This window comes from Synchiropus splendidus, chromosome 19, assembly GCF_027744825.2.
Source record: "Synchiropus splendidus isolate RoL2022-P1 chromosome 19, RoL_Sspl_1.0, whole genome shotgun sequence".
NCBI lineage: Eukaryota > Metazoa > Chordata > Actinopteri > Syngnathiformes > Callionymidae > Synchiropus > Synchiropus splendidus.
The window spans coordinates 4,857,779-4,881,592 of NC_071352.1; the positions used below are offsets into that span (position 1 = coordinate 4,857,779).

General features: G+C 46.9%; 5 protein-coding genes across 8 annotated transcripts; 1 reads left to right on the forward strand and 4 right to left on the reverse strand.

Moving 5' to 3' along the window:
• On the reverse strand, positions 1–3,207 carry c19h17orf75 (chromosome 19 C17orf75 homolog). Of its 2 annotated transcripts, XM_053851970.1 has the most exons (10): positions 2,909–3,207; positions 2,486–2,560; positions 2,067–2,192; positions 1,869–1,997; positions 1,725–1,785; positions 1,543–1,656; positions 1,065–1,129; positions 869–1,008; positions 706–809; positions 1–649 (listed from the first exon to the last, which is right to left on the reverse strand). In XM_053851970.1, exons 1-10 carry the CDS (start codon positions 3,049–3,051, stop codon positions 431–433), a joined length of 1,176 nt encoding a protein of 391 aa, XP_053707945.1. In that variant the 5' UTR covers positions 3,052–3,207; the 3' UTR covers positions 1–430. The 2 variants fall into 2 exon arrangements, with proteins under 2 accessions (XP_053707945.1, XP_053707946.1); XM_053851971.1 differs by lacking the exon at positions 2,486–2,560.
• A 320-nt stretch (positions 3,208–3,527) lies between these two features.
• Positions 3,528–10,792, reverse strand: rhot1a (ras homolog family member T1a). 2 transcript variants are annotated; one of them, XM_053851264.1, is made up of 20 exons: positions 10,449–10,792; positions 9,253–9,311; positions 9,083–9,164; positions 8,965–9,008; positions 8,834–8,887; positions 8,690–8,742; positions 7,938–8,046; positions 7,459–7,560; positions 7,287–7,385; positions 7,075–7,183; positions 6,879–6,999; positions 6,726–6,810; positions 6,502–6,647; positions 6,333–6,433; positions 6,140–6,270; positions 5,992–6,075; positions 5,803–5,925; positions 5,543–5,745; positions 4,679–4,853; positions 3,528–4,506 (listed from the first exon to the last, which is right to left on the reverse strand). In XM_053851264.1, exons 1-20 carry the CDS (start codon positions 10,483–10,485, stop codon positions 4,315–4,317), a joined length of 2,109 nt encoding a protein of 702 aa, XP_053707239.1. In that variant the 5' UTR covers positions 10,486–10,792; the 3' UTR covers positions 3,528–4,314. The 2 variants fall into 2 exon arrangements, with proteins under 2 accessions (XP_053707239.1, XP_053707238.1); XM_053851263.1 differs by lacking the exon at positions 4,679–4,853 and having other exon boundaries at positions 3,533–4,432.
• A 220-nt stretch (positions 10,793–11,012) lies between these two features.
• adap2 (ArfGAP with dual PH domains 2) lies at positions 11,013–13,567 on the reverse strand. The gene is made up of 11 exons (XM_053851951.1): positions 13,349–13,567; positions 13,154–13,278; positions 12,996–13,087; positions 12,409–12,497; positions 12,230–12,342; positions 12,021–12,170; positions 11,849–11,932; positions 11,723–11,785; positions 11,559–11,636; positions 11,259–11,487; positions 11,013–11,172 (listed from the first exon to the last, which is right to left on the reverse strand). The coding sequence occupies exons 1-11, from the start codon at positions 13,449–13,451 to the stop codon at positions 11,135–11,137; spliced, it is 1,164 nt and encodes a 387-aa protein (XP_053707926.1). The 5' UTR covers positions 13,452–13,567; the 3' UTR covers positions 11,013–11,134.
• Positions 13,568–13,665: 98 nt separating this feature from the next.
• On the reverse strand, positions 13,666–21,785 carry atad5a (ATPase family AAA domain containing 5a). Of its 2 annotated transcripts, none has more exons than XM_053851949.1 (22): positions 21,453–21,785; positions 21,006–21,069; positions 19,010–20,613; positions 18,688–18,760; positions 18,445–18,594; positions 18,242–18,368; positions 17,906–18,154; positions 17,696–17,844; positions 17,475–17,622; positions 17,151–17,414; positions 16,989–17,088; positions 16,821–16,903; positions 16,620–16,753; positions 16,377–16,554; positions 16,157–16,306; positions 15,882–16,091; positions 15,756–15,820; positions 15,507–15,693; positions 15,318–15,436; positions 14,465–15,243; positions 14,251–14,406; positions 13,666–14,119 (listed from the first exon to the last, which is right to left on the reverse strand). In XM_053851949.1, the coding sequence occupies exons 2-22, from the start codon at positions 21,054–21,056 to the stop codon at positions 14,011–14,013; spliced, it is 5,085 nt and encodes a 1,694-aa protein (XP_053707924.1). In that variant the 5' UTR covers positions 21,057–21,069; positions 21,453–21,785; the 3' UTR covers positions 13,666–14,010. The 2 variants fall into 2 exon arrangements, with proteins under 2 accessions (XP_053707924.1, XP_053707925.1); XM_053851950.1 differs by having other exon boundaries at positions 16,989–17,085; positions 21,453–21,784.
• On the forward strand, positions 19,438–23,720 carry alkbh7 (alkB homolog 7). The gene is made up of 4 exons (XM_053851953.1): positions 19,438–22,601; positions 22,807–22,980; positions 23,044–23,168; positions 23,243–23,720. The coding sequence occupies exons 1-4, from the start codon at positions 22,335–22,337 to the stop codon at positions 23,361–23,363; spliced, it is 687 nt and encodes a 228-aa protein (XP_053707928.1). The 5' UTR covers positions 19,438–22,334; the 3' UTR covers positions 23,364–23,720.
• The last annotated feature ends 94 nt before the right edge of the window (positions 23,721–23,814 follow it).

The window sequence follows — 23,814 nt, forward strand, 5'->3', positions numbered from 1 at the left end:
TCAAGCACAATAGAATTTATTTCAGCCAAGTATTTACAGGATGAATTCAACAACACACGCGCCACAACATCGGAACATGTATTTACATCTTCACAGTTTCAACACCATTGACGTCGACGTGGCAGCGCCACATACTCTGGAAAGCTCTGTTCTAAAAGAACAGCACTGAAATGTGGCTTATTGAATGGCTGCCTCAGACGTGTGCGCTGCTTTACAGTAAAGTCATTGTTGAGCAAAAGTCAAAAAAATTTCGGGGAGTGAAATCAGTGTCAGGTTTGTTTCAAGCTAACAAGACCAAGTGAGTGAGGGTTGAGTTGAGTAGTCAGACTTCACGTCACAGACTCAGGAGCACAAACAAGAGCTCCAGACTTGGTGTTGGGCAGACGGTAGTGTTTTGGCGGGGAGCAGGCTGCTGCTGTCGCCGCTCACGTCAGGCCTGGGCCGAGGGCTGCTGCTCCCTGAGGAACTCCTCCAGGACGGCGATGATGCGGCAGGACTCGGGCAGGTCGCTGTGCTCTGCCCGGGCGTTCTGCAGCAGCACGTCTCCGTTCCCGCAGCCCTGCAGGAACTGGTAGCAGCGGAAGAGTGCGTAGTGGCTCATCTCGGCCTGACGCACGAAGCGCTTCAGGCTGTTCATGTCCTGGATGGCCTGGAACAGGGACACCTGGCTTAGCGGCGACACTTGAGACGGGACCTCACACTGACCTTCAGTTTGAAGTTCTCCAGAATCTGCCGCAGCAGGAAGGGGTTGCATCGCTCGGCCGCGTTTAGGAAGGCCTGGATCCAGTCGTCGCAGAAGCGGTTGCTGACTGTAGGGGGAGCCACGTCACAAAACACCTAACATCTCCTCATATGAGCCACGACTCACCCGCGTTGGAGAGAGTGGGAGGAGACGTGGAGCAGTCGAGGAGAAGGTCGGAGCGAGTCTCTTCGGACATGGCCTTGCACAGGGAGGCGGCGGTGGTGTCCTGCTGCGACAGGCCCTGCAGACCGGCTGCTTTGATGAACCTGGGGGAGGCACAACTGAGCGCGGGACCTTCACCTCAGACGGAGTCTGGACTCACCGAGACACGTCAGCCTTTGTCCTCTCATCTGAGTTGATGACCTCCACGTGAGTCTGACTCAAAGCCTGAGCACACGACAAAAGTGAGAGACTCCTCAAAGTAATGTTCCGATCAGACTTTTTAAATGATTTTGTCGCCCCCTTGTGGTCAAAACAACTAACGCGCGTTAGAGGAGCGTTCCTGTGAACTGCGGTGGGTCAATGATGATTGCCAGCATCAGTGAGGATCCCACCAACTAGGAAAGTGCTATGGTGCATTGTGCAATAATGAACAAAACAAAATCATAATAATAATGACAAATAAATAAAGAAAAACAAATAAAATAAACATTTTACAGTGTATTATAGTCCAGAAATTTCTGGACTATGATTCCCGGTAAAGGTGTGCCATTTCCTTCGACAACTGATGGTCAGAATTTTTCATACTTATTCTCAAAACAATCCAAGGACATGAAGCAAAAAGCAAGAGTGGGGCTCACGGCGTGAAGCAGGAAGCTGATCTGGTTCTGCAGCAGCTGCACCACCCGGCAGATGTGCATGACAGACTCCTCATACCACTGGCTCAGATACGGACGCAGCTCTGACTCTAGGTTCTGGATCAAACAAACACACATCAACAGCAGGACAACAGCAGCTGGGCTCTGAGTGTAAGTGCCGGTACCTCAGGGGTTTGCAAACTGCTGTGAAGCCCCTGGACGTACTTGTCCAGCTCCAACCGGTACGTGTTCCCAGTCAAGGCCTTGCAACAGACCATCACAAACGCTGACTGACTCGGAGGGAAACAGGTCGCTCTACAGAAGGATATAAGTTCAGGCCCTTCTCGGAGCCGCCCATGAAACAGATGACGTATCCATTTCCGTCAGCGTCCGGTTGCTCCGGCGACCTCTCCTGCTCCACCAGGCAGCAGTAGCAGCCCACCGCCTGCTCCGGAACACTGCACCCACCAGGAACCACATTCAAACAGCCTTTCACAGCAGCGTCTCTCTCAGAAACAAGGCAGGACCTGAGTTCCACAGTGGCGATGTTGCCCATGCCTCCCAGCAGAGCTCCTTTACTCAGCCTCCTGGAAATGTAGGTCCGCAGCTCAGGCTCCGCCTCCAGGGGCAGGCTGCTGTCAATCAAAGTCAGGCTGCGGATCAAGAGCAGAGCTTCATGAACAGCGCGTTACAGACGAAGAGACGACGAGGAAAGCTGTGATGGTCATGGACAGCACATGAGAAACGATGGCCACATCCAACACGACACGCCGCCCAGTCACATGGTTGTCGGGTTCATCGTGTGACCACCATGTGGCTCAGCGGCGACGACGGGCCAGAACAGAGTCACGGATGGAGGCAGCGTTGACTGGAGTCCAGCGAGCAGCTGATGGAGCCAAGAGAGAAGCTCAGAGCAGAGGACAAGGACGGAAGACACCGTTGTTACCTAAAGTCTTCCTGACTGGCAGTGGAGTCGGTTCGTCTCTGGCTCCAGGCCACATTTTCCCCAGTAGCCTCAGATCTATGACAATTCATGTGGTTAGCGTGTGCATCACCTGAGTCAGGGAACTACGTCCCTATTCCTCAAGGCACTTCCATGGACCTGTATTACCAAAGACATAACTCTGCAGTAGAACAGTACAACTGTGAATACTGAACATACCAGTCCAGTTCCAACCTGTAGTTAATTAATAAACGGTATTAATTTAATCGTGATAACATCACCGAAAAGAGCTTTAAAATATAGCTTTATATGGTGGGATTTTAAAGCAGCAAATTTCATGACAGCGTCTCTTTGGTTTCTGTGGACGACAATCCGAAACAAATGCTACGTTCATCTCGTAACAAAAGGCAACGGTGGAGGCATCACCTGGTGCCGTGGTATAAGTAGATGGTGTAGTAGCAGTTGAGCTGGACCTTCTGAGGGAACCCAGAAATCTCCTCGCTGTCAAAGTCATCTCTCTCCTCCACGTCAATGGAGTCTTGGAAGGACGAGGTCTGCGAGGTAAACATGGTATTTCCGCCGCACGGTTGGAAGTGTGAAGACCTGAACCTTCGAGATGAACCTCTGACTCCGATTTACTACAGTTCAAGCGAAATAACCAAGCGCATCAGTGTCGGTTATGTAGATGATGATGGTGATGCAGTCCACTGCGCTTGTTTGGGTAACTTCCGCGCATGCGCGTGCGCTCGAAAAAGAATCCGAGTGGAAAAAAAGACAATAAATAGTTCCGCTTGAACTTGACCTATCGTCGTCGAAGGTGACCGTCAAAATGCTAAATTATTATGGAATTATAGAACATTAAAGGAGCAAAGTCAGAGCCAGTCAGTTGACAAAGCGTTTGAGTTAAATTCATATTTGTTTGCTTAAATATAAACGTGCTGAATTCGAAGAGATAAATACAAATCAAAACAAATCTGATTTCAGACGTGTCCAAACTAGTGGTTATTAAACGCATGTATTTTTTTATTTTATTCCAACACTTTCTGTACATCTATTTCAAGCAATGCGGAAGAATGAGGGTTTCCGCAATAAAAGACAACACGATCAGAGTGTAAATGCAATTTATTACGGGTATTTAAAACCAATTTATCTTCTTTGTTCGGGTAAACCTGGCAATTCCATCCAATAACATCAATACATCTCGTGCCAGACTTGAATGATAAACTGCGGAAGAACGCAAACTCTTGAGAGGCGGGCAGAGACGCACTGGATTGCTGTTGATCTTAAGATTTCTCAAACTACCGTACCCCTCTAATGTAGTAAAAATATAATGAGGAACAAAGCTCTATTTGAAATCCAGAAAAATAAAAACAGATTTGTACAACAGATATAGTTTCGGACTAAATACAAAAAAAGAATTTGTTTAGTTCCGTGCAGTTGACCACCCAAACAGGCAGGAAACCAAGAGGTTAATAAATTAACACACAAAATAAAGAAGTGCAGACATCCGTGACCTCTCGAATGTTAGATGGGGTGGGGGGAAGAGGGGCATCGCTTTGACCTGTCATGCGTCCACAAGTCAGTCATTCTTGGATTCATACTAGTATACTGCATGTACAACTACAAGAGTCTAGTACCTTTGCGGTTCACCTGTTATCCAACAGACCAGAAGGAAACAAAGACCCTGGATTGTGAACAAGTCGGTGTTTCACTGACGGACCCCGACTCATAAATGGATAGAAATGGTTTGCTGCTTGTCGAGGTCAAGTGTGGTACGGCGCCCAGCCTTGGTGGAGGGCCGGCAAGAGTTCAGGAAGGAACCGGGGAGCAGATCACCGCTGCTTCAGCAGAGCTCTGTACATGGCGAAGCCCAGAACAGCAAAAACGGTGGCGCCGACGCTGGCCCTGAGCCAGAAGGTGGAGTTCTTCAGGTCTGCCTGGGCCATGTGTCTGGAACAGAGAGAACAGCTGATGTTTTCATCCCCAGTAGATTCAACGTTCCATCGCTCTTGGTGGCGCTGCCCCTCATCATCAAAGACACAAAAAAAGAACCAGATAACTTGACTGAACCAATACAGAGACTCAACTTCCCACTAGGATCAGTTGGGGGGTGGAGCTTTCTAAAATCTGGGGTTGTTATTAGATGCAAACTAGTCAGCAGCTACCACAGTCTAACTTGTGTTTAAGCCTACATACGGGGACAGAGGGAGGGACTGAGTGGAGTCTAGGGCCTTCTCTGAGTATGGACCTGTTTTGCATGGCCCTGTGGAGTTGGGCCTTGACACTGCGCAGCAGCTCCAGCTTGAGCAGGTTCTGACACAGGCAATAGGCGCACCTGTTGCAGGCGCACAGGCAGCGCAGACGGATGTGGCTGCGAAAAGACAGAAACCAGCGTGTTCACCAGCGAGCATGCAACACAACCCCTGCAGGATGAGCCCAAGAGTCAAAGCATCCTTAGACAAGACGGCTTTAAGTAACGCACCTGAACATTGCTCGACGAGCTAAACATGCTATTCACCAAAACACCGGTCAGACAGGCTCCAAGTAAGCAGTGAACAAGCAGTGAGCTAATATTTGCTGGTTTCTAACTGAGGCGTCGCTCATGGGAGAGAAAAACACTGGTGCTCAGGAGGCCATGTACATGTGACAAATACTCTATTTTCGGATCAAAAGAGGAGCCCAAAATAGCATCTTTCAGTCAGAGTCACTCGTCTATATGCTTAGCTTTCCATTGGATACAATGCAGATTCACTTAGACTCATTTGGACTTGTTATCTTAAGCTCTGTTAAAACAAAGATAATTAATTCAGAGTTCTGCTACTCTGAGCTAAGATGAGATGCTCTGCTTAATGGTGTGTAATCCAGTGTCAGGCTTCCCCGAGCCGATTACATTTTGGGCAAACTAGTCTTTCAAAGTCCAGGGACGGATGCTGCAAGGTGAAGGAAAGGCTCATCATTGTGGAGCAATGTGACGTCAGACAACAGACGATGTAAAAACGTGCTCCGTAATGGAACCAACATGAGAAAGCAGCACACGCTTAGAGTGGAGCTGACACTCACGGGTACATGGCCATGGTGGTGAGTCTGGTGAAGACGTCTTTGTTGGGGGCTTCTGACGTGTTGCACGTGAAGGGCTGAGGCGGGTGCAGCTTGTGCTTCCGGCAGAAATCGTGCGGCGAGAGGCTGGAGTGCTGCCGGACTTCGTGCAGGTCCGACTTGGCCGCGATGACCACGCAGGGCGTTTTGCTATCTATGAAATATTGCTGCAAAGAACACCACCATGAGACGGTGCTGCAGATAAAGGGGCTCAAACGGCGTACCTTGAAAGCTTTGGCACAGAACTCAAAGGAGCGTGGATCGTTGACGTCGTACACGAGGCAGACCACGTCGCAGGCCAGGTCCACATCTGTGAGGGAGTCCAGGTCCGGCATCACCTCGTGGAGCTGGGAGGAGACGCACTGTCAGTAAAAGGCGATCAGAAGTGACTTGGCCGAGCTGCAGCTCCTCACCAGCAGGTACTTCTCCTGACCATAAACATATGTGGTGCTGATGGCATAGAGGGACTTGTGGTCCTCCCTGATCCGCCTCTGACGCTGAGATGAAGACAGACCCATCAGCACAAACACAGACCACAAGTTCATTTCCAAAAAGAAGTACCTGAAGGTTCTTCCCTAGAAACGCTTGGAGGAAGCCGCTCTTCCCGCTGTTGCGAGCCCCCAAAACGTTGCAGCGGAAGACACTGCGCTGAGTTTGCTTCTTCTGGAGGTCAATGCGCTTGTTCCGCGTCACTGGGAAAAGTGAGAGGCAGTGAAGACCTGCTTGTGCAGATCCTAAACCCCGACCTTCATACCTGTGATGGCAGCAGCTTGAGACTCCTGCTCGTAGATGATGGAGTAGCCCAGGTAACCCAGGTACTCCAAACTCCGCTGCACATCCAGGTATGTTGTTAGCCTGGGACAAAACAGGAGCAGTGAGTGAGGAAGCTCCTCTGCAGACAGACACAGCAACGCTCCACTCACGTCCACTGGGACAGATATCCCTGGTATGTGATCCAGCCCTGCTCATTGGTGCACACGGTGTTGTTTACATCCGGGCCCCAGGGCATGTAGGGGAAGACTTTGAACAAGTCCCGCACTTCCTCTGGAGAGAGCGCGCAGTCTCTGTCCTAGATCATGTGAAAATGGCCGCAGTTTAAAGAGATGCCAAGCGAACATGTGGTTCTCCTCTTAACATGCCCACTCACTTTATCGTGCTTGTCAAAGACACTCTGGAGGAAGAGGTAGGCGTTGTGGTTGAGCTCGGTGGTGCAGTCGGCAGGAATCTTAACTCTGGACAGAGGAGAGTCACAACTCAAGTGAGGTGCCTGATCCAGAGAGGTGGCGTGGCAGGAACCTACATGGGGAACAGGTATTCTTGGGTGAGCTCCAGGTCGTCGTCGTAGCCGAACCTCCTCAGCACGGTCCAGGTGGTTTCATGCCGACCTCGCTGTATGAAGAGAGTGTGCAGGAACAAGAAGCCTGTGGGGAAACAGTCTGAGCCGTGAGATCGAGGGGAACTTCAGGTCATAGCAGAGAGGCGGAGCCTATCCTGACCTTTAAGGGTCAGTCCGTTGTCCTTGACTCCATCCAGCATGTTCCTCCGTACCACATTCTTAACATCCTCTAAGGCCTGCGGTGCCAGCGGAGTGTTGAAGCATGTCCTCTGCACAAAGAAAAAGAGCAGCCTTTTTTTATTCCATTGAACACACAGCGGAGTCAGTCACTGCCCAGTTATTTCATCCAAACAGAGCGGCGAGAGCTGTTACCTGGAAGAAATTGAGCTCATTATCGTTGAGGATTCCGTCGTTGTCCAAGTCGGACACTTTGAAGATCCTAGTTAATGCCTTGATGCAAGACGGCTTCAGCTGCACCAGAAGGGATCAAAAGGTCAGAGAGTTGTGTGGATGGAAATGATCAGAAAGCTTCCTGAACGTCTACCTCCTTCTCCTCTGGGCAGTACAGGGGTCCCGTGGGGTGGAGCACCGCCTTCTGGGCGTAGTAGAAGAGCTCAGAGATGTTCTTCAGGTTTTTGGCAGAACACTGTGACACACAAGGAACATAAAAGGCAAGTCGGTACAATAACCAGAGCTGCAGCATCACCTTCCACCATGACTCAGGGGTGAAACAAATGACTATAAATAGACCTGAGCCCCTGACATCACTCAGCTGAGGGGTTGCCCGTGCCTCCCCTCACGTCCACACTGGGTTAAATATAATTATATCACCAGTCCAGCTGAGTAGCGAGGAGCAACTGATGAATGCAGGCATGTCAGCAAATAGGAGTTGCTGAGTTCAGGACCATTGATCTGCCACTGCTGCTGCAGTACTCTCGTGCAACTCCAAACCTCCACTGGTGTTAAAGTCCATGTACACGGCACAATGTGTTAGCATTCTAAAGGGTTTCAGGCTTCTCCTACCTCAACGCAAGTCTCAATGTCCTGGTACTGGTTCATGATTGGGAGAATGGTCTCCATGCTGCTGTGCTCCACCAGGTCAGACTTGTTGCCCACAAGGATCAACGGCACCCTGGATCACAATATTGACATTGTGTTAGCACAAACAATGATAACTAGCATCAAAGACAGTGCGTAGAACATCAGCAGAGAAATCTGGTTTCAGCCACAACATTCCTTCCATGCTGACAACATGGTGCCACACTTTAACAAGCACTGTTGCGCTCTAGAACGGTGATTCTTCACCATAGGGCCGAGGCCCATGGTTGGGCCACGAGCGCCACCTAGAGGGCCACAAAAGGTTTTTTTTGTTTTACACCTTTGGGATGTGAGGGTCGCAAGATGCTCAGTTTTCATAAATAAGCCACATATGGTGGCAGTAGTGTGTCACTTCATTGACTTGACAGCTGCAAATGAAAAGAAAAAATAAAGAAATTATAAAGACAGTGATGTCGCCCCCAATGGGAACGCAAATTTGATGAATATGACTTTCACCTGGTTCTGCTGCTGGTTGGACTTTTCTATGACATATATTTTTGCGATGATCACATGGTTTGCTGTCACCTTGTTTACGTGTAAGTAGATTAAATACGGTTGTTGATCACAAATGAAATAAAGAGTCATGAATCAGTTCTATTACTTGAATGGGCCCCGAACCCATTTGTTCTGGGAAAGATGGGGCCTGAGATCAAAAAGGTTAAGAGTCCTCCACGCACCTGCTGTCTTTGTCTGTCCTGTCATTGATGAGGGGAATCCAGTGGCTTGTCACCTTGTCGAGGCAAGAACAACATTAAACACAGCTCCGATATTAACTGACTGACTGACAAGCTCAGCTGAGCTACAGCAGATATTACGCTCACCTTTTCGATAGACTTCTTGTTGTTGACTGAATATACTATGCAGATGACATTTGCCTGAAATGTTCAATAATAAAACAACAGGCTTAAAGGACAAACTCATACTGGATGAGAGTGAAATGAACCAAACACACCTTGGATATTTCCTGATACAGCTGCTCGTCTGATTGTTCAGCTTCTGCAGGACGAAAGAATCACATTGTTAAAGTTGATAACTATGAAATGCGGCTCAAACATATCAGAGTTTACAACCTGAATAGTCAACGATGTGAGTGGGCACCCTCTCTGGAGTGACATCAGCTGGGATGGTGATTTCTTCTGCCCGCAGAGGGACCTGAATAAAAGGTAAAAATCATTGCAAATATTAATAATGTTTATTTATTCATTTAATATTACACCGCCAAGTGTCAGCGATTGCATACCTCATCGGGAAACTCCTCACTGACCAGAGACATGATGAGTGACGTCTTGCCCACCTTGGCTGTAGAGAGACAAAAGAAGCTGAGTGAGACACAACAAAACCTATAAAATCTCCTTCAGCATCCCAGATACTGAAGTGAGGCAGCAGCTGCTTTAGACACTCACAAATATCTGTATGAAAGTTTTCATTTCTCTGTGCTTCAAAAGTCGACCTCACATCCAATTCCAAGTGAAAGAACGGTGGGTTTGTTTAGATGAGCATAATCTGATGCCAAAAGATGAGATTAAAGAGCCACAAATAGATTTTTAAAGATGTATGCGCGCTGCAGTAGAAATGTAATGCATATATGAAGGGAATAATTTACACCTCAGCCATGCATTGGACTGACTTCAAACACTGTAGGGGGTCACTGTAGACGAACACCAATGAGGGCGGACGGAAGGACAAGTTTGACTTCATAGCATAAATAGCGTTGCACAGAGAAGGAGTTCAAGTGGCAGACAAAGAATGACACACATATTGGAAGGACCAGCAAATACGCTTGTGTTGGTAGATGGTGACTCATTTCTTCAGCTCACACTAACAGTAAGTCTGGAAAATGAAGGCACCTCAAGGGTCTGTGAGCCTCAGCAGTATTTGACACCATTAATTCTGAGATGTTTTTAAATTTACATTTAAATTTAAAATTGTTTGTTTTTAAAAAAAGACTGATGATGCAACCGACTCTGAACAAGTAACATCTCAAACTGTAACACATTAAAAAACATTGCACTCCACTGTAATATTTATATTTAAAGGAAAACGTGTAGCTTCACCACAGTAAACAAGAATAACGTCATAAAGGTCTGACTCTCATTTCATGGTTTAATTTACAGAATAATGTCGGTAAAGTTTCGAAGCAACAATATCAATAATGTCTCAAGACACATTTCCAAGAGATAGTTTATAACGCCGAGGTTTGAGTTTAGTTTGTAGTGGTCGAATGTTATTGTGAGAAGTCACAGCAAGGCTAGATTATTGACAAACATAAGGTTTCCGCTGAAGCTTAACGAAAATGTTTATCCTGAGTCAGATATCACGACAGAATCACTAACACACTTGGTTCATTTAAACAAGTTCAGCTGCTAGCTTTAGCCATTAGCTCAGCACAAGCACTCCACCACATTTAGAGGCAAACAATTATTACGTTACACTTACGTTCACCCACTAAAAGTATCCGCACGTCTTTCCTCATGTTTGCTTCCGTCTGCAGAAGACAGCCGTCAGAGTTTCATTCAGTCCTTCGGAGCAGCTCGAGAAGGGCCCGGACGCTGTCAAACTCCCGGCGCCTTTGTAGGACAAAACGGACGGATGGATTTCCGTTTCCCCCCGACTTTCGTCTGCGCTTCCTCCAGACACGTGACTCCTCGTTTCAGTAAACGCGCTCTTTTAAAACCCTGCCATTGCACGTAACTCTGGAAATGAATGTCATTTACGCTGCTTTTGGCGGTTACATAGCGTTTGGCTGGCGATGTACCACGAGCATGCGCGACCTCCACTACCCGGCGACTACGGCGAGCAGCAAGAGACAAACTCGGTTAGCAAAGCTTGTTATACTGCACTCATGCGGCAGTATTAGGAACTGTACATCAGTTCACCGTGCTGTGAATTACATATGAGAAAACATATACAGGATTCTGTAACCGAGTTAGCTGGACAAGGGCATGGTTTTAATGATACAATCTCACTGGTCTAAAATGAAGAAAGATATTCCAAATTTAAATATTTATTAAAGATTTTGGGAAAATACAATGAAGATATATTTATTAAAAAAAAAAAAAAGATTTAAATTGGGACAACAATCAAACTAGACTAAAATAAAGATGTGCCGTCCAAAACGTTCTTCAAATTGTTCGTCTTTGTAGTTGGATTGTGGCTGCAGCTGAAAAGAAATGGTTATAATGAAGTGTCACTCAACAACAAAGGGATACCAGTTAAACTGATCTGAATGAGTCAGTGAAAGCTCACTGGTGTAATCTTCAGGTGACATGGGCGTCGACATCACGTCTCTCAGCGCGTCCAGCCACTCGATCTGCTCTCGGTCCTGCTCGCACATGAACACGTACTTCCTCGCAGGCGTCTCCAGGGTGATGCCGCACTTCCACTTGCTCCATTTGGAATGTTTCGGGATGCACCGGCGGGCCGAGTAACCTTTGTTCTCAAGGCCGATGAAGATCACCCCCAACTCTTCTGCATCCTTCATTCGAACATGAAAACATTGATCACATGTTTACAAAAACCCGATCAAACAATGAAACAAGTTCTCACCAGTTGGTCTTTGAAGTAGAGCAGCTTTCTGGACACAGCATCCAAGACAAACCACCTCTTTTTAAAAGCCTCCGTTTTCTGTTTAACACAAGCGCCACACAGAACCCAGAATTGTAGCTTACATTTTACTGATGTTTGAGTTTTTATTGTTTAAACCAACTCACCAATGGACCTGTTTTTTCCATGTATCCTTGCTTCAGGAAGTTCCAGGTTATTTTTGGAACGAGCTGCGATCATAGATGGCTCAATATTACGATCACTTCTTGACATGAAAGTGATATTAAACTCACTTCAGCGCCACTTAGTGTCGGGTAAGTGTCCTGCAGGTAAACGTAACGCGCAGCCCTGATGGCGTTGAACCAAGTGACTACTTCCTGGAATGAAGGTCAAAGACAGTAGAGTTCTATCAGCCTATAATCTATATGTCTGCTGTGCTGCTTATTGTTTATGACACACTCCCACCTCAGCACTTTCATGGTAAACGTAAAGGTTCCTGGTGCGATCATTGCACTGGTAGCAGAGCTGCAGACCGTTGGGATGACCGATCTTCTCCGGCTGGAAGGTGGCGTTCAGGTCTTTTATGGGTATTACAGCTTTAGGGCCTTTGAATTCCTTTGTCAGACGTGTGTTAGTATGAATCTTCTGGAGGCTTCCGACCAAAAAGAACTTACGTCTTCCTTGTTGAAGTAGGTGAGAACGGAGTCTCTCCGCGACAAAACAAACTTCCTCTTCAAGAATTGTATCTTGTCTTTGCCTTTTTTCCACAAAGTTCCTTCATAGAACCCTAAAACGACAATGACAAAACATCACTGAAAAGCTAAATATGATAATGATCTGCAGTCAATGTCACCTGTGGTGTATGCGGGTGGAGGGTACTTGGTTTCTCCGTTAAACTCCGTCCTCTCATATTTCGCCCGAATCCACTGTTCACGCAGGACACTGAGGTTTAGATAGAATCGAGCATTATTTTTCTCTCACTGTGCCACTCTTATCTTCAGATCCTTAAAATGAATGTACATTATGAAAAACTTTGCCACTACAGAGAAAGCCGTAGCGATAGTGCCATCTGCTGTCTGTTTTAGCTCATTGCACTGCAACAGGAAACATTGTGCTAAAATATCGGAATATGTATAAACACATTATATTATACAAATTGTACAGTATGTATAATTTAAAAGATTCATATGAAATATTTAGTGAAACAATAACAGTATATTTCAATTAAGGATAAGACTTAAAAATTAACAATTCCATGATATAAAAAAAATTGTAAATAAATCAGTGGGACCGGCATTTTTTTAAAATAATTTATTTAAAAAAAAAAGATAAGATAAGTGAATCAATACACAATCTCCTTCCAAGAAGAAAGCTGATGATCACAAACAATGACTGAGGAATGCGAAGCAAATGAGAGGCTGAATTCTTGCGAAGTCTCACCTGCAGTCACTCGGCTGTGGACGGTAATAATAAGGAGGAACAGCCTTCTCGTACAAGGCTTTGGCGCAGACGTTTCCCTTGGACTTCATAAACTGCCCGAGCACGTAAACAGAACATTTCTTGTTGTGTTAAACTGAAAATTATGATCAAGTTTCTACCTCTACGAGGTCGTCCTCCCAGAAGTCCAGCTTTATGGATCTGACTCTGTGGGAAAAGTTGCGATGGACACCCGAGCAGTTCAGGCAAACAAACAAGCCCAGGTTGCAGCAAACCCAATCTGGACCTAGGTGAGAGCCGGTCAAGTTAATGAAAATAACCTGTGCTGCGAACACACCTTTCAGTTGTGATCTCACCAGGAGCACCACAGTCCGCGCACACACTGTTCTCCGGCTGCTTCACCAGCTCCAGCAGGACTCTCTCGTTTTGTCCGCTACTGGCCATAACGCACGTCTTCATTAATCCCCCAGTTAATCCTTACAGCTCCATTGATCATGGCAGCAACACACTGAAATAAAAGTAGGAACTTAGAACAGCAGGGTGGAGGATGTTGCACCATAGTAGGAGGTGTCTCATTAGACAATAAAGTCTCTTCCTCCTAAAACGCACGCAGAACCAGTCAATCAACCTCTAAGTATCCAAGTCATCAACTTGACTGCAATACAGATGCAAATTCCGGCTTTCAGGTTTCCTTTATTAGGTCACAACAAAAATAAAAATAAAAACTGAAAACAAATCACAAAAAAGCAAATGTCATTGTGGAAGTAAAAATAAAAAGAAGTAATAGCTTGACTTTGAAACACAATGCTGTTCGTACAAAAGAGTTAAACTCACAAATTCTATTTTTATACAAACCCTCTTTAACTATTTAACATAACTTTACATTAGGAGGCAACTGTACATATTATGCTGGAAAATTCCAGGCAGTTAGTGAAGCTCAGAATAAAAACTGTATAAAAATATTTGCCAAGTGGCCGAATGGGTGTGTCACATGATTCAGGACAAGTCAGTCGACTATTCATCTGCACGGCTTCAGTCGTGTATGAGATCCAGGAAATTCTTCTGCAAGGTGCTGCAGAGTTTCTCTGTCGACTCCGAGGTGGATCGAGTCCAGATAGTGCAGAAACCTGATACAGGAACACAAAAATGTTTTACAACACAAGGACAAATTTGACTAAACGCAGTGTCAGAGTCAGATATCCTTTGTCTGCACGCTGCAGAGCTGAACCAGTCGGGCTGCAGCCCAGAGCTTACTCACCTTCGCTTCACTTTCTCCTGCTCTTTGAGCTGCTCGGACCTGCAGATGGTCCGAAGTGTTGGCAGGTAGTCCAGCCCCATCAGCCGTCTGTCAACGGCCCCAAACGCCCCTCTGCACACCAGCGAATCCATCACATCCCGTCTGTGAGTGGCCAAACTGAAACACCATCATTTTAGCAGAGGACACTCTCATGGAACGCTAGTGAAGAACTCACTGTGCCGGACACGGGTCGCCTGCTGTGAAGCTGAAACTGGCCCGGTGAGGCGCCACAGGAAGGGTCAGCTCCTCCATGGCCTTTCTTCCCAGCTCCTCATCCAGCTTCAGCGCTTGGTCACGGGCCTCGGTGAGAGATGTCCTGCACTTGTGAAAGCTCAGCGCTTCCACAGCCGCCTGCACCTCCAACACACGCTCCTTTTCCTCGCAGCTCGAACGGTCACAATCCATCCTCGGCTCATCCATCATTCCGTCTTTCACCGCGGAAAGTGCCGGAGGGTTTCTCTGTGTGAAGCTGTCAGCGAAGGACATGGAGTCAAAAAAGTCTGCTATGGCCTGAAGACCCTGGGAGACGGGGAGACTTGTGAGCCGCTCCTCTGCAGTCAGCGCCCGACTTCTTACAGTTAGATTCTTATTCATTTCTTCTTTTAAATCAGGCTGTGGTTTGGAGAGGGATAGAAACCCATCCCCCGAGTCGGAGTCAGATTGAAGTCCACCTTTGTCAGCTGACTGCCGTGTCCGCTTGTTTTTCTTCATTCTGTGCGATAACTTCACTGGACTCCCGTCGTCCGACTCTGCAGAAGGTAAAAATGAGGTCGGTTCTGGAGGCGGGACGGGAAGGGGTTTCTCTCGTTGAGAAAGCTGAGGTTTCTTCGTGAAGGGTTCCAGCTCCTTCTGAGGTAAGGGCACCAGGCTTTCCATGTTGGAGTAGGTGAGGTTAAATCCACGTCGAAGGCCTTCCACTAGCAGAGCCCAGCTAGCCACATCTTGAGTTTGAGTCTGAAGCACAGACATTTGTTTTAAAGCACCAAAACTAATGCTTTTAAAATGACTTGAGATAAACGAAAATTTACCTTGAGAAGATCCCAAATGCTCTTCTCTGTTTGGCTGTTGATCAGGCCCAGCGCGCTCTCTGTGCAGCCAGTGTCACAGAGAGGCAGATCCTTCACTTCACCAGACGTCCCTGCTTCTCCTTCAAAACATACGAGCAGAGTTCAAAGCCAAAATTCAGCCCAACATTGGCAGTTTTTAAATCTGCTGACCATCTTTGCGAGCCTGCAGCTGACGGTCGTCATGGCGACCTCCCGCGCTGCGAGCCCAAAACTGCATTTGAAGTAAGCTCTGCCTGACATCACAGTTGTTCAGTCTGAGCAGCGCGTTGACGTCGGACGCGTCAGTCCTCAGGTTCTCCGTCAGGCACAGCAGGCGCAGGTAGCTGCACACGTTCACCTGCAGGGAGGGGACTGTCATTCACTGAAATAATGAACTAATGTTTGTTTTACTTCACTCACCAGTGAGGGGGTTTTGAAATGTATCTCCTCAAAGTGTCCGTCGAACATGGTGCTGAAAGCAGGGTCTGGGAGACATGGCACATGTAACCACCTGAACCTCGGCTCCATCCTCAACGCAGGACTCACCACTGGTCGTGAGGATCACGGGCCGCTTAGTCGTCGCCATGAACGTCTTGATCGCAGCCAAAAATCCAGAGTCCTCCTCAAAAATGACATCCACCTCCTCAAACAGGATCAGTGAGGTGGCCGTCTTCTTGCTCTGCTCCTCAGTGCTGGATGTGGGTGACTTCAGAGTGTTCTTGGATTTGAGAGGAGCTTCATGTGTGGAGCTCTTTGCTGAAACAGAAGATGAGATCAACACCAAAAATGTAGCTCAGTGGTTAAGCTGATCGGATATTTACACTTCTGATGCTCCTTCTTAGAGCTGTCAGCGCCGGGTTTGAAGAATTTAGCCAACGAGGTCGGAGCCAAGCCTCCTCGCTTGCTACCTCGAGGAGACTGGGGGAGTTTTCTCGGCGACGACACGACCCTGCGAGGCGAGTTCATCTTCCCTGCAGGAGAGGAAGAGGAGTGATCTGCTGCTCTGTTGCTTGTCATCTCGTGTGTTACTCCAGCACGTACGGGGCGAGATGCCGTGTTTGACCGAGCTGGTGCTGCTGCCAGTGCTGTAGCTGGTGAAGTAGGTGGGTTTGTGGGCGTTGACCCCTTGACTGTCCACCTGGTGGGACTGGGTGGCTTCTCGCAGCTGGGACAGGATCAGCCGGCCGCTGCGCTGAGAGGACGCGTTCACCTCGAACACCTTGAATTATAACGTTAGAGTCAAACCAGTCCACACGACTTGGTCACATGACCAGCCTTCAGTACCTTAAAACCCAGCTCCTGAGCACAGGCGTAAACAGCAGCTGTCTTCCCGACTCCAGTGGGGCCAGTGATGAGGACTGTGTTACAGAGGCCGTCCTCAGCAAACACAGAGTCGTCGCCGCCGTCCCAGTCAGAATCTGGACCCAGCAGTCAAACAGGTCACCGAAGATTACAGCAACAAAAAAAAATCCTTTCGTCGCTTACCGACACTGCTGTCCTCCGGCTTCTTTGGCTCCCTCTGTCTTTTCTCTTCTCTATCAGCACGCAGCTTCCACTCCTTCAACCAGCTGTGAAATTCATTGAAATGGAATTGACATCATACGATGGGAGGACAGTGACACTGGTTTCTTCTATGCAGCAGAGATGGCGCACCTGTGCAGCCTCCTCACTGATGCCGTATTCCCCACGATGTCACTGGAGTGCTGAGGCTGATACTTGTCCGTCCACAGAACATCTTCCCTGACCACATCTGCTGAGCAAACAGAAGACGTGTTCATGCATTTGAATCACATTCAGCTCGGGGGAGCCACCTACTTTCTACGCTCGCGTCGTCTTTAGAGGGCGAGTCTTCGCCAGAGACGGAGGCCGCTTCCTTCTTCTCCGCCACACTTTGTTTCTGGGCACTTCGTCTACGCCTCGCCCTCCTTGAAGGTTCCACCTCTACCGAAACACTGTCATCTCCAAGGCCGGCTCTCTGCTTCTTCGCAGCTTTGACTCCGTCGTCATCCAAGCGTTTCCTCTTCCCCTTGCCGCCAGCTTTGACTGATGAGTCTGTGCTTGTGACTTTTGCTGCGGCTTCTGATGAGAGTCGGGTGAGTAACGGTTTGTTTTTGAGCATGCCAACTGCGCGGCACTGACCTGAACTGCAGAGCTGATGGTATTCTGAACACTTTGTCTTCAAGCGAGTCAGGAACATCTGAACAGGGAAGGAAGAGTTGCAGGAACGGACATCTTCTATTAGAATCTGGAGGACATCTGCAGCAATGTCAGGCCTCCACCCCGAAACCTGAGCGGCAAATATTTTAAACTTTAAACTCAAAAAATGAATCATCACGAATCAATGTAGTGGTAGAACATACTCTTCCATGTGAAACTTTACGTGCTGCTTCTGTTTTCATACTAAAGTGCCCACTACATGAGAGAGCAGAGCTGATCTTCTGGCTCCATGGCTCCTTCAGATCCGACAGTAATGGACATTTTGGCCACGGAAGACTCCAAAGGGGACAATCTGATGAGGAGAAGCAGATGAATGTAAAGCTCTAACCCGTCTTGGCGAGAGGACGGGCTACCTGTCGGCGGCTGAGTCGCGTGTAGAACCGATTGGAAGGATAAACATTGTGCAGAATAGGCCTCTCTGGTGGCTGCAGCTTTGGCGATCTGCTTCCTGAAGTTCTCTGGCAAGCCGCTCTTCAGGAACTCCCTGCGGGCCTTGAACTGCTCGTCATCCTGGGAGTTCTCTGACCCCTCGCGGCTGCTCTCGTCAAATATAGACACCTTCCGGACGTTCTTCTCTTGGCTTGCAGTTGTCTGTTTGGAGCCTGTTGTGGAGGGGAAAAAAGCTCATTTATAATGGAGGCTGGTGGCAGAGGTGAGGAGCTCAGGTGAACTGTGACCAGAAAGTGCACCTTTCCCATGAGACGCCTGTTTTCCCAGCACGTCGTTTAAACTGCGGAGAGACTTCTTCGGTTTATTCTTCTCCACCGCTCCCTTGGCTGGTGCAGCCGGGGCATCATCGAGGCAAATGATAGAATCCTGAAGAGGTTGGAGAAGTTACACACCTTCCACCAGGGTGAAGAGATTAAAGTGTAATATCAGCTGAGGCTCGTACCTCGTCCTCGCAGTAGGTCTTTGAGGCGGACGTCTCAGAGCGGGATGAACGCCTCAAGGTGCCCTTCACCTCCACAGCTTTCTTACTCTTCTTAATCGCCTTGGCCTTCTCCACCAACTTCTTTGCCTGCTTCTGTTTTTCAGACTCGTTCTGTGTTAGATGAAGCAAAGGCAGAGGAAAAATGAAGCTGCAGTTGATAGCGCGGTCGCACAGTCTTGTAAAGAAGAGGGAGAGCGCACTCACCTTGGAGGATAAAGGACTGTTGACGCCATTTTCTCCTTTATCACTGTCTCGTCGGACTCTGGTCAACCTGATTCTGATTTTTAGAAGATTATTGTTAATAATTCTACAGACAAAAACACAAACAAAAACTGAATTTATCGACAACCCAAAACTGTGGTTTTATAATCATTAATTTTGCTTCTTTTCTAGAGCAGAACATTTAAAATGCCTTAAACACAAAAACAATAATAATCTAAAATAATCTTCATATAATCTGATAATCTGCACATAAACTAGAAATGCGTTTGACTCATGGACAGACATTAGATACTAGATCACTCACCTGATGGGACTCTCCTTGGTGTCAGGCGGACACACCAGCTCTGCAACAAAAACTCCATGGCGAGACTTACGTTTCCGTGGCGTCGATATGCTGACAGGAGTTCCCAATGATGCCTCCTCAGCTGCTGGCTTGGCACTGCCATCCATCTGAGGAGCTATCGGGGTGCGACTCCCGGCACCTCCTCTTAGAGACCGCCTCGTTGCTGGAGCGGAATCATTTGACTCTGTAGCACCAGTCTTGTTCTCCTTCACGACCACGGCTTCTTCAGCAGGACTCTGGGTGGCAGCTGCTGAGTCGACGTTCGCCTTCTTTTTCGTTTTCCTCCCAGGCTTCTTTTTGACAACTTTATCCCCCTGGGCAACAGGGGGCGCTTGCTCGTCGACGGGAGGTCTAGCGGCACCCTCTTCAGCGTCCTTGTCTGCAGGTTTCTTCAGCTTCTCCTGAGTTTTGGCAACTTTACCGGCTTGTTTGAAGGCAGCCATGAACTGCTTTCTCTCCGACTCGCTGCACTTAGATGTGGAGTCACTTTCAAGCACCAGCAGCTCAAGCTCTTCCTCCAGCAGGACAACATTGGACCTGCGCTTCACAGTCGGAGAAGGAGATTTGCCGACTGATGCTACTTCTGCTGGGGAACCCACAACATTCCTCTTGTTGAATATGGAAGCAACCTTTCCCACTGGCTCCTTACACTTATGCACCTCAGCTTGGATAGTGAGAGTACGCTGTGGCACCTGGAGGGGTGCTTCTCCAGAGGCTTCATTAGATACAGGGGGCTGTAACGGCTCATTTTCCTTTATTTCAACTTCGTCTACGACTTGAACTGAAGGAGCCTTGCATTGCTCATCATCTCCAACCTCCTCTGCATCATCTTGGCTGTGACTGCGCACGAAATCCTCAAAGGAGATCATGACAGTGCTACTGTTCAACTCAGAGTTCTCGTCCACATTCACCTCCATGCTCGCATCAGAGAGGAAACTAGCCGCCTCTTTCACCTCTGCTTCAATTTGTTTCACCGGTTCATCATCCTTTTTAGACTTTGCTGCTGGTTTCCTGTTGCGTTTCACTTTATCTTTTGGTAACACAACAGAAGAGGGTGAACTACTGCTTATTACTTGGACTTCAGGCTGTTCTATAGAACAATCCTCTTCAGTTGGCTCTACAGTCTTGCACTCATTTTCCACCAAGCATTTCTCAGCTCTTTTCTGTTTCTTTTGAGAGGGCTTTCTTGATTTCGGTGCAGAGACATTCCTCTCTGGTGAATCTTGAACAACAAAGCTGCAATCTTCATCAACAGCTTTATCCTCCACAAGCTTCCTGGAAACGTTTGTTTTTTTTCTGCGTTTTTGAGGCGGTTGCTTCGATAGTGCCTCTGGAGTGGATTGCTTTTCTACTGACTGATTCTTCTGACATGATTCTTTGGGCTGCTCTGGTGAACTGCTCTTTTCTTTAGAGACTAAATTAGGTCTTTTGCTGAAGTAGTCCATGATGTTGTTGGAGCGAGGAGGAGAAAAAGGCTTCTCCGCCGGCTTCGGGAGCGGAGAAAAATAGTTCGTGATTGTCTTAACAATGGGACTGCCGCCATCTTTGCGAGCTTTCTTGCATGGCTGAAAAAAGAAATGGGACTTTAGGTAAACATAATAAAAAGTCTTCATTAGAAACACGATTGGAAAAATTGAGAACTGTATACAGTGCAGGTAAACAACAATTTACATTTAGCATTCACACGTTTGAATAAGAGATTGTTAACAACAATACATTGTCTTTTTTATTGACATTATTGACTAATAATCCAACATGATCTATGCAAGATGAAAACAATGTACTACTACCTTTTTTTAACCAATGAATGTTGGGTTTAAATAATTTTTGGGAGTTGACGTAAACAATATTACCTTGTGATGCTACAATATTGCTATAACATGACATTTCCATCTAGTTTAAATTATCTCACTTCAATCAAATATTACATTATACAGAATTCACATTGAAGACATACCTGAGTGTCAAAGTCCTCAATAACAGATGCCATAGCCACAACTCCTGCCATAGTTTGAAGGTCACTGTAAACAAAAAAAATCGCTTTTTAATCACAATCTGTGGCTAAGTGCATAAACAGTCATTGAAATCACGATCGACTTTGACATATAACAGTGTGTGTACACAGAAAACAGTGTCTAAAGCTAACAAAACAACAAAAAAACTATAATTCGATTGTCGAGAAACTTGAGTTTTATTACAAACGCGAAGAGGAAGATGTGTATGGTTGTTTACATTAGATGGCAGAAATTATAAATGCGTTTGACTTGAACATTAATATATTTAACATTTTTGTTCAGAGGTGAAGTCAGCCAGATAGGAATACAGTGTTGTGTTGACCAAAGCTTATCGTGTTAGACGTCCTTACTACAGATAAATATACTACTCTCAACACAAAGGTTCTCACCGATGGTCCAAAACGCAGGGAAGAGAATTGATGTCGTTGCACCAGCAGTCGACGACGTCTCTCAGAGAAAGGCGTCCGTGGTTTGCTCGACATGTAAACTCCACTGTACAACAGTAAGCTAACAACGACAACCAGCTGCGACGTCGACCATAACTCTCCCCAGTGGAAGCCGTGAAGGAAGTCCAAATACCGTCACCATGTCGGGCGCCGAACCGAACACCAAGTCGTTAAACTGGTCGTGTTGGTCCGAGAACACATATTACTGACGCGCTAGCTCTTTCAAAAACGCGCCAGAGCAGGCGAGAGTGAAGAGCGCCAAACAGACGCAACGAGGTTCGTGACCAATCCCGACCAATCACGTGAAAGAAAAAAGCTTCGTCATTGGATGACGTTTCTACCCTCAACAAAGATGGCGGAGTGCGTCGTCTTTCCCACAATAGGGGTTGAATTGCGATATGATCTTTCACCAGATAAATGAATTATAAGAACTACATAAATAATCAAGATGTATCGGATGCGATTAGTACAGTCATTATTGAACTGAAAAAACGGGTTTGTATCATTGTAGTGATTCTTTTTTCATTATGTTTACTGATTTCCAAAACTACAATTTCTGACGTCTGATTTCCCAATATTAAGGACATCAACGTGATTTTGGGGGGGATATTTCGCTATATTGTAGCCATATTTTTCTCACAAACAATCCCGATCCTAGCTGTTGATCGGTAACTGATCGAATCAAAAATGTAGTGTTCACGTGAACTACATCCCCCACAGTACAGTGCGCGCCTAAGATGGCGTCGCTCTATGTCGTTTCGTTTGTCAACAGAACTGACCGGGAATTCTTTTCTCCTATTATTTTTTAATTACATGTAGCTGAAGATGTCATTGTTGTCAAGAGCGCTGACACGAATCCGACCTCGAATCTTTGGTCGCGGTGGATGTCCGGACTCAGCTGCCCGCAGAGGTCAGCACGCTGCCGCTGACGAGACTGTGGTCGTCGGCTCCAGCGGTGAGTTGGTGCGGAGACTGGCCTCACAGGTGGAGGTGAGACCGGGCTTCATCACCCAAGAGGAAGAGGAGGCTTTCCTGCGAGAGCTGCATCCAGGCCTGAGGAAGAAGCGATATGAGTTTGACCACTGGGATAATGTAAGCACAACTCATTTTAAGTTCATTTTCATATTCAATTCCTCTACCCAACTGTCATTTTCTTACTGTTTTTTAATGTATTTTTTTATGTTATAGTATGTTGTCTGTCATTAACTGCACTGTTGTCTCTGTGTGCTCTATTTCACACTCATAAATAAGTATCTGTCTTTATTTACATTTGGTACTGTCACCTGTCCACACTCAGGCCATACATGGCTTCCGTGAGACCGAGCGCCTGACTTGGAGCCCGCCATGCCAGGAGGTGTTGAATCGAGTCCGGTCTGTGGCATTTCCTCAGGGTGGACCTTTGCTTGGGCCGGTCCATGTCCTGGACCTGGACAAAGCTGGCTACATCAAGCCGCATGTCGACAGTATCAAGGCTGGTTTTTATACCACACAGTAGACGGTGGAATCTGTTCACTAATGCCATCTTCTCTTAAAGTTCTGTGGCAGCACCATCGCAGGTCTGAGTCTTCTGTCGGACAGCGTGATGCGTCTGGTGAAGGAGGACGCTGCCCAGGAGTGGCTGGACCTGCTGTTACAGCGCCGCTCCCTCTACATACTCAGGTAATGCGTGTTGAAATATCACATCTATCATAGTCTGAAGTGAATTTATGACAGTCTTCTCTGTCCTTTTACAGAGATGAAGCCAGGTACCGGTTCACTCATGAGGTCCTGAGAGACGAAGAGTCTCTGTTTAAAGGAGAGAAAGTCCCACGTCAGCGAAGAATCGCAGTCATCTGCCGGAACCTTCCGAGTTGACATTGACTGATAAAACTGTGTCAGTAATATAAAAGCAGAAACTTGGATGTTTCTGCTGCTGCTTCTTCTGATGAATTGAAGCTTGAATTGTGCAGAAATGAGAAGCGGTTTAAGAGAAGACCGTCGACAGAATGTGAAGAAGCCGTGTTGAATGATCAGGTTGGATCCACTCTTGAGATCAAATTCAACAGATGATCATATTAAGATTCAGTTCTTCAACAGATACTTAAATAACAAATATTTATTATATACAGCATCTACTTTTGTATAAAGCAATTTGACATGGACAGAAGCTGTTTCCAGACCATTTATGTATGTCAATGAGCTCTAAAAAAATAAACTGAATTAAAATCCGTCTGTGCGTCTTGAAGAATATTTAAACGAGAAATTTGGCTGACTATTTGCATTTGCTGACTTCATCAGTGATGGCGGCGGCCTGGCTGTGTGTGGA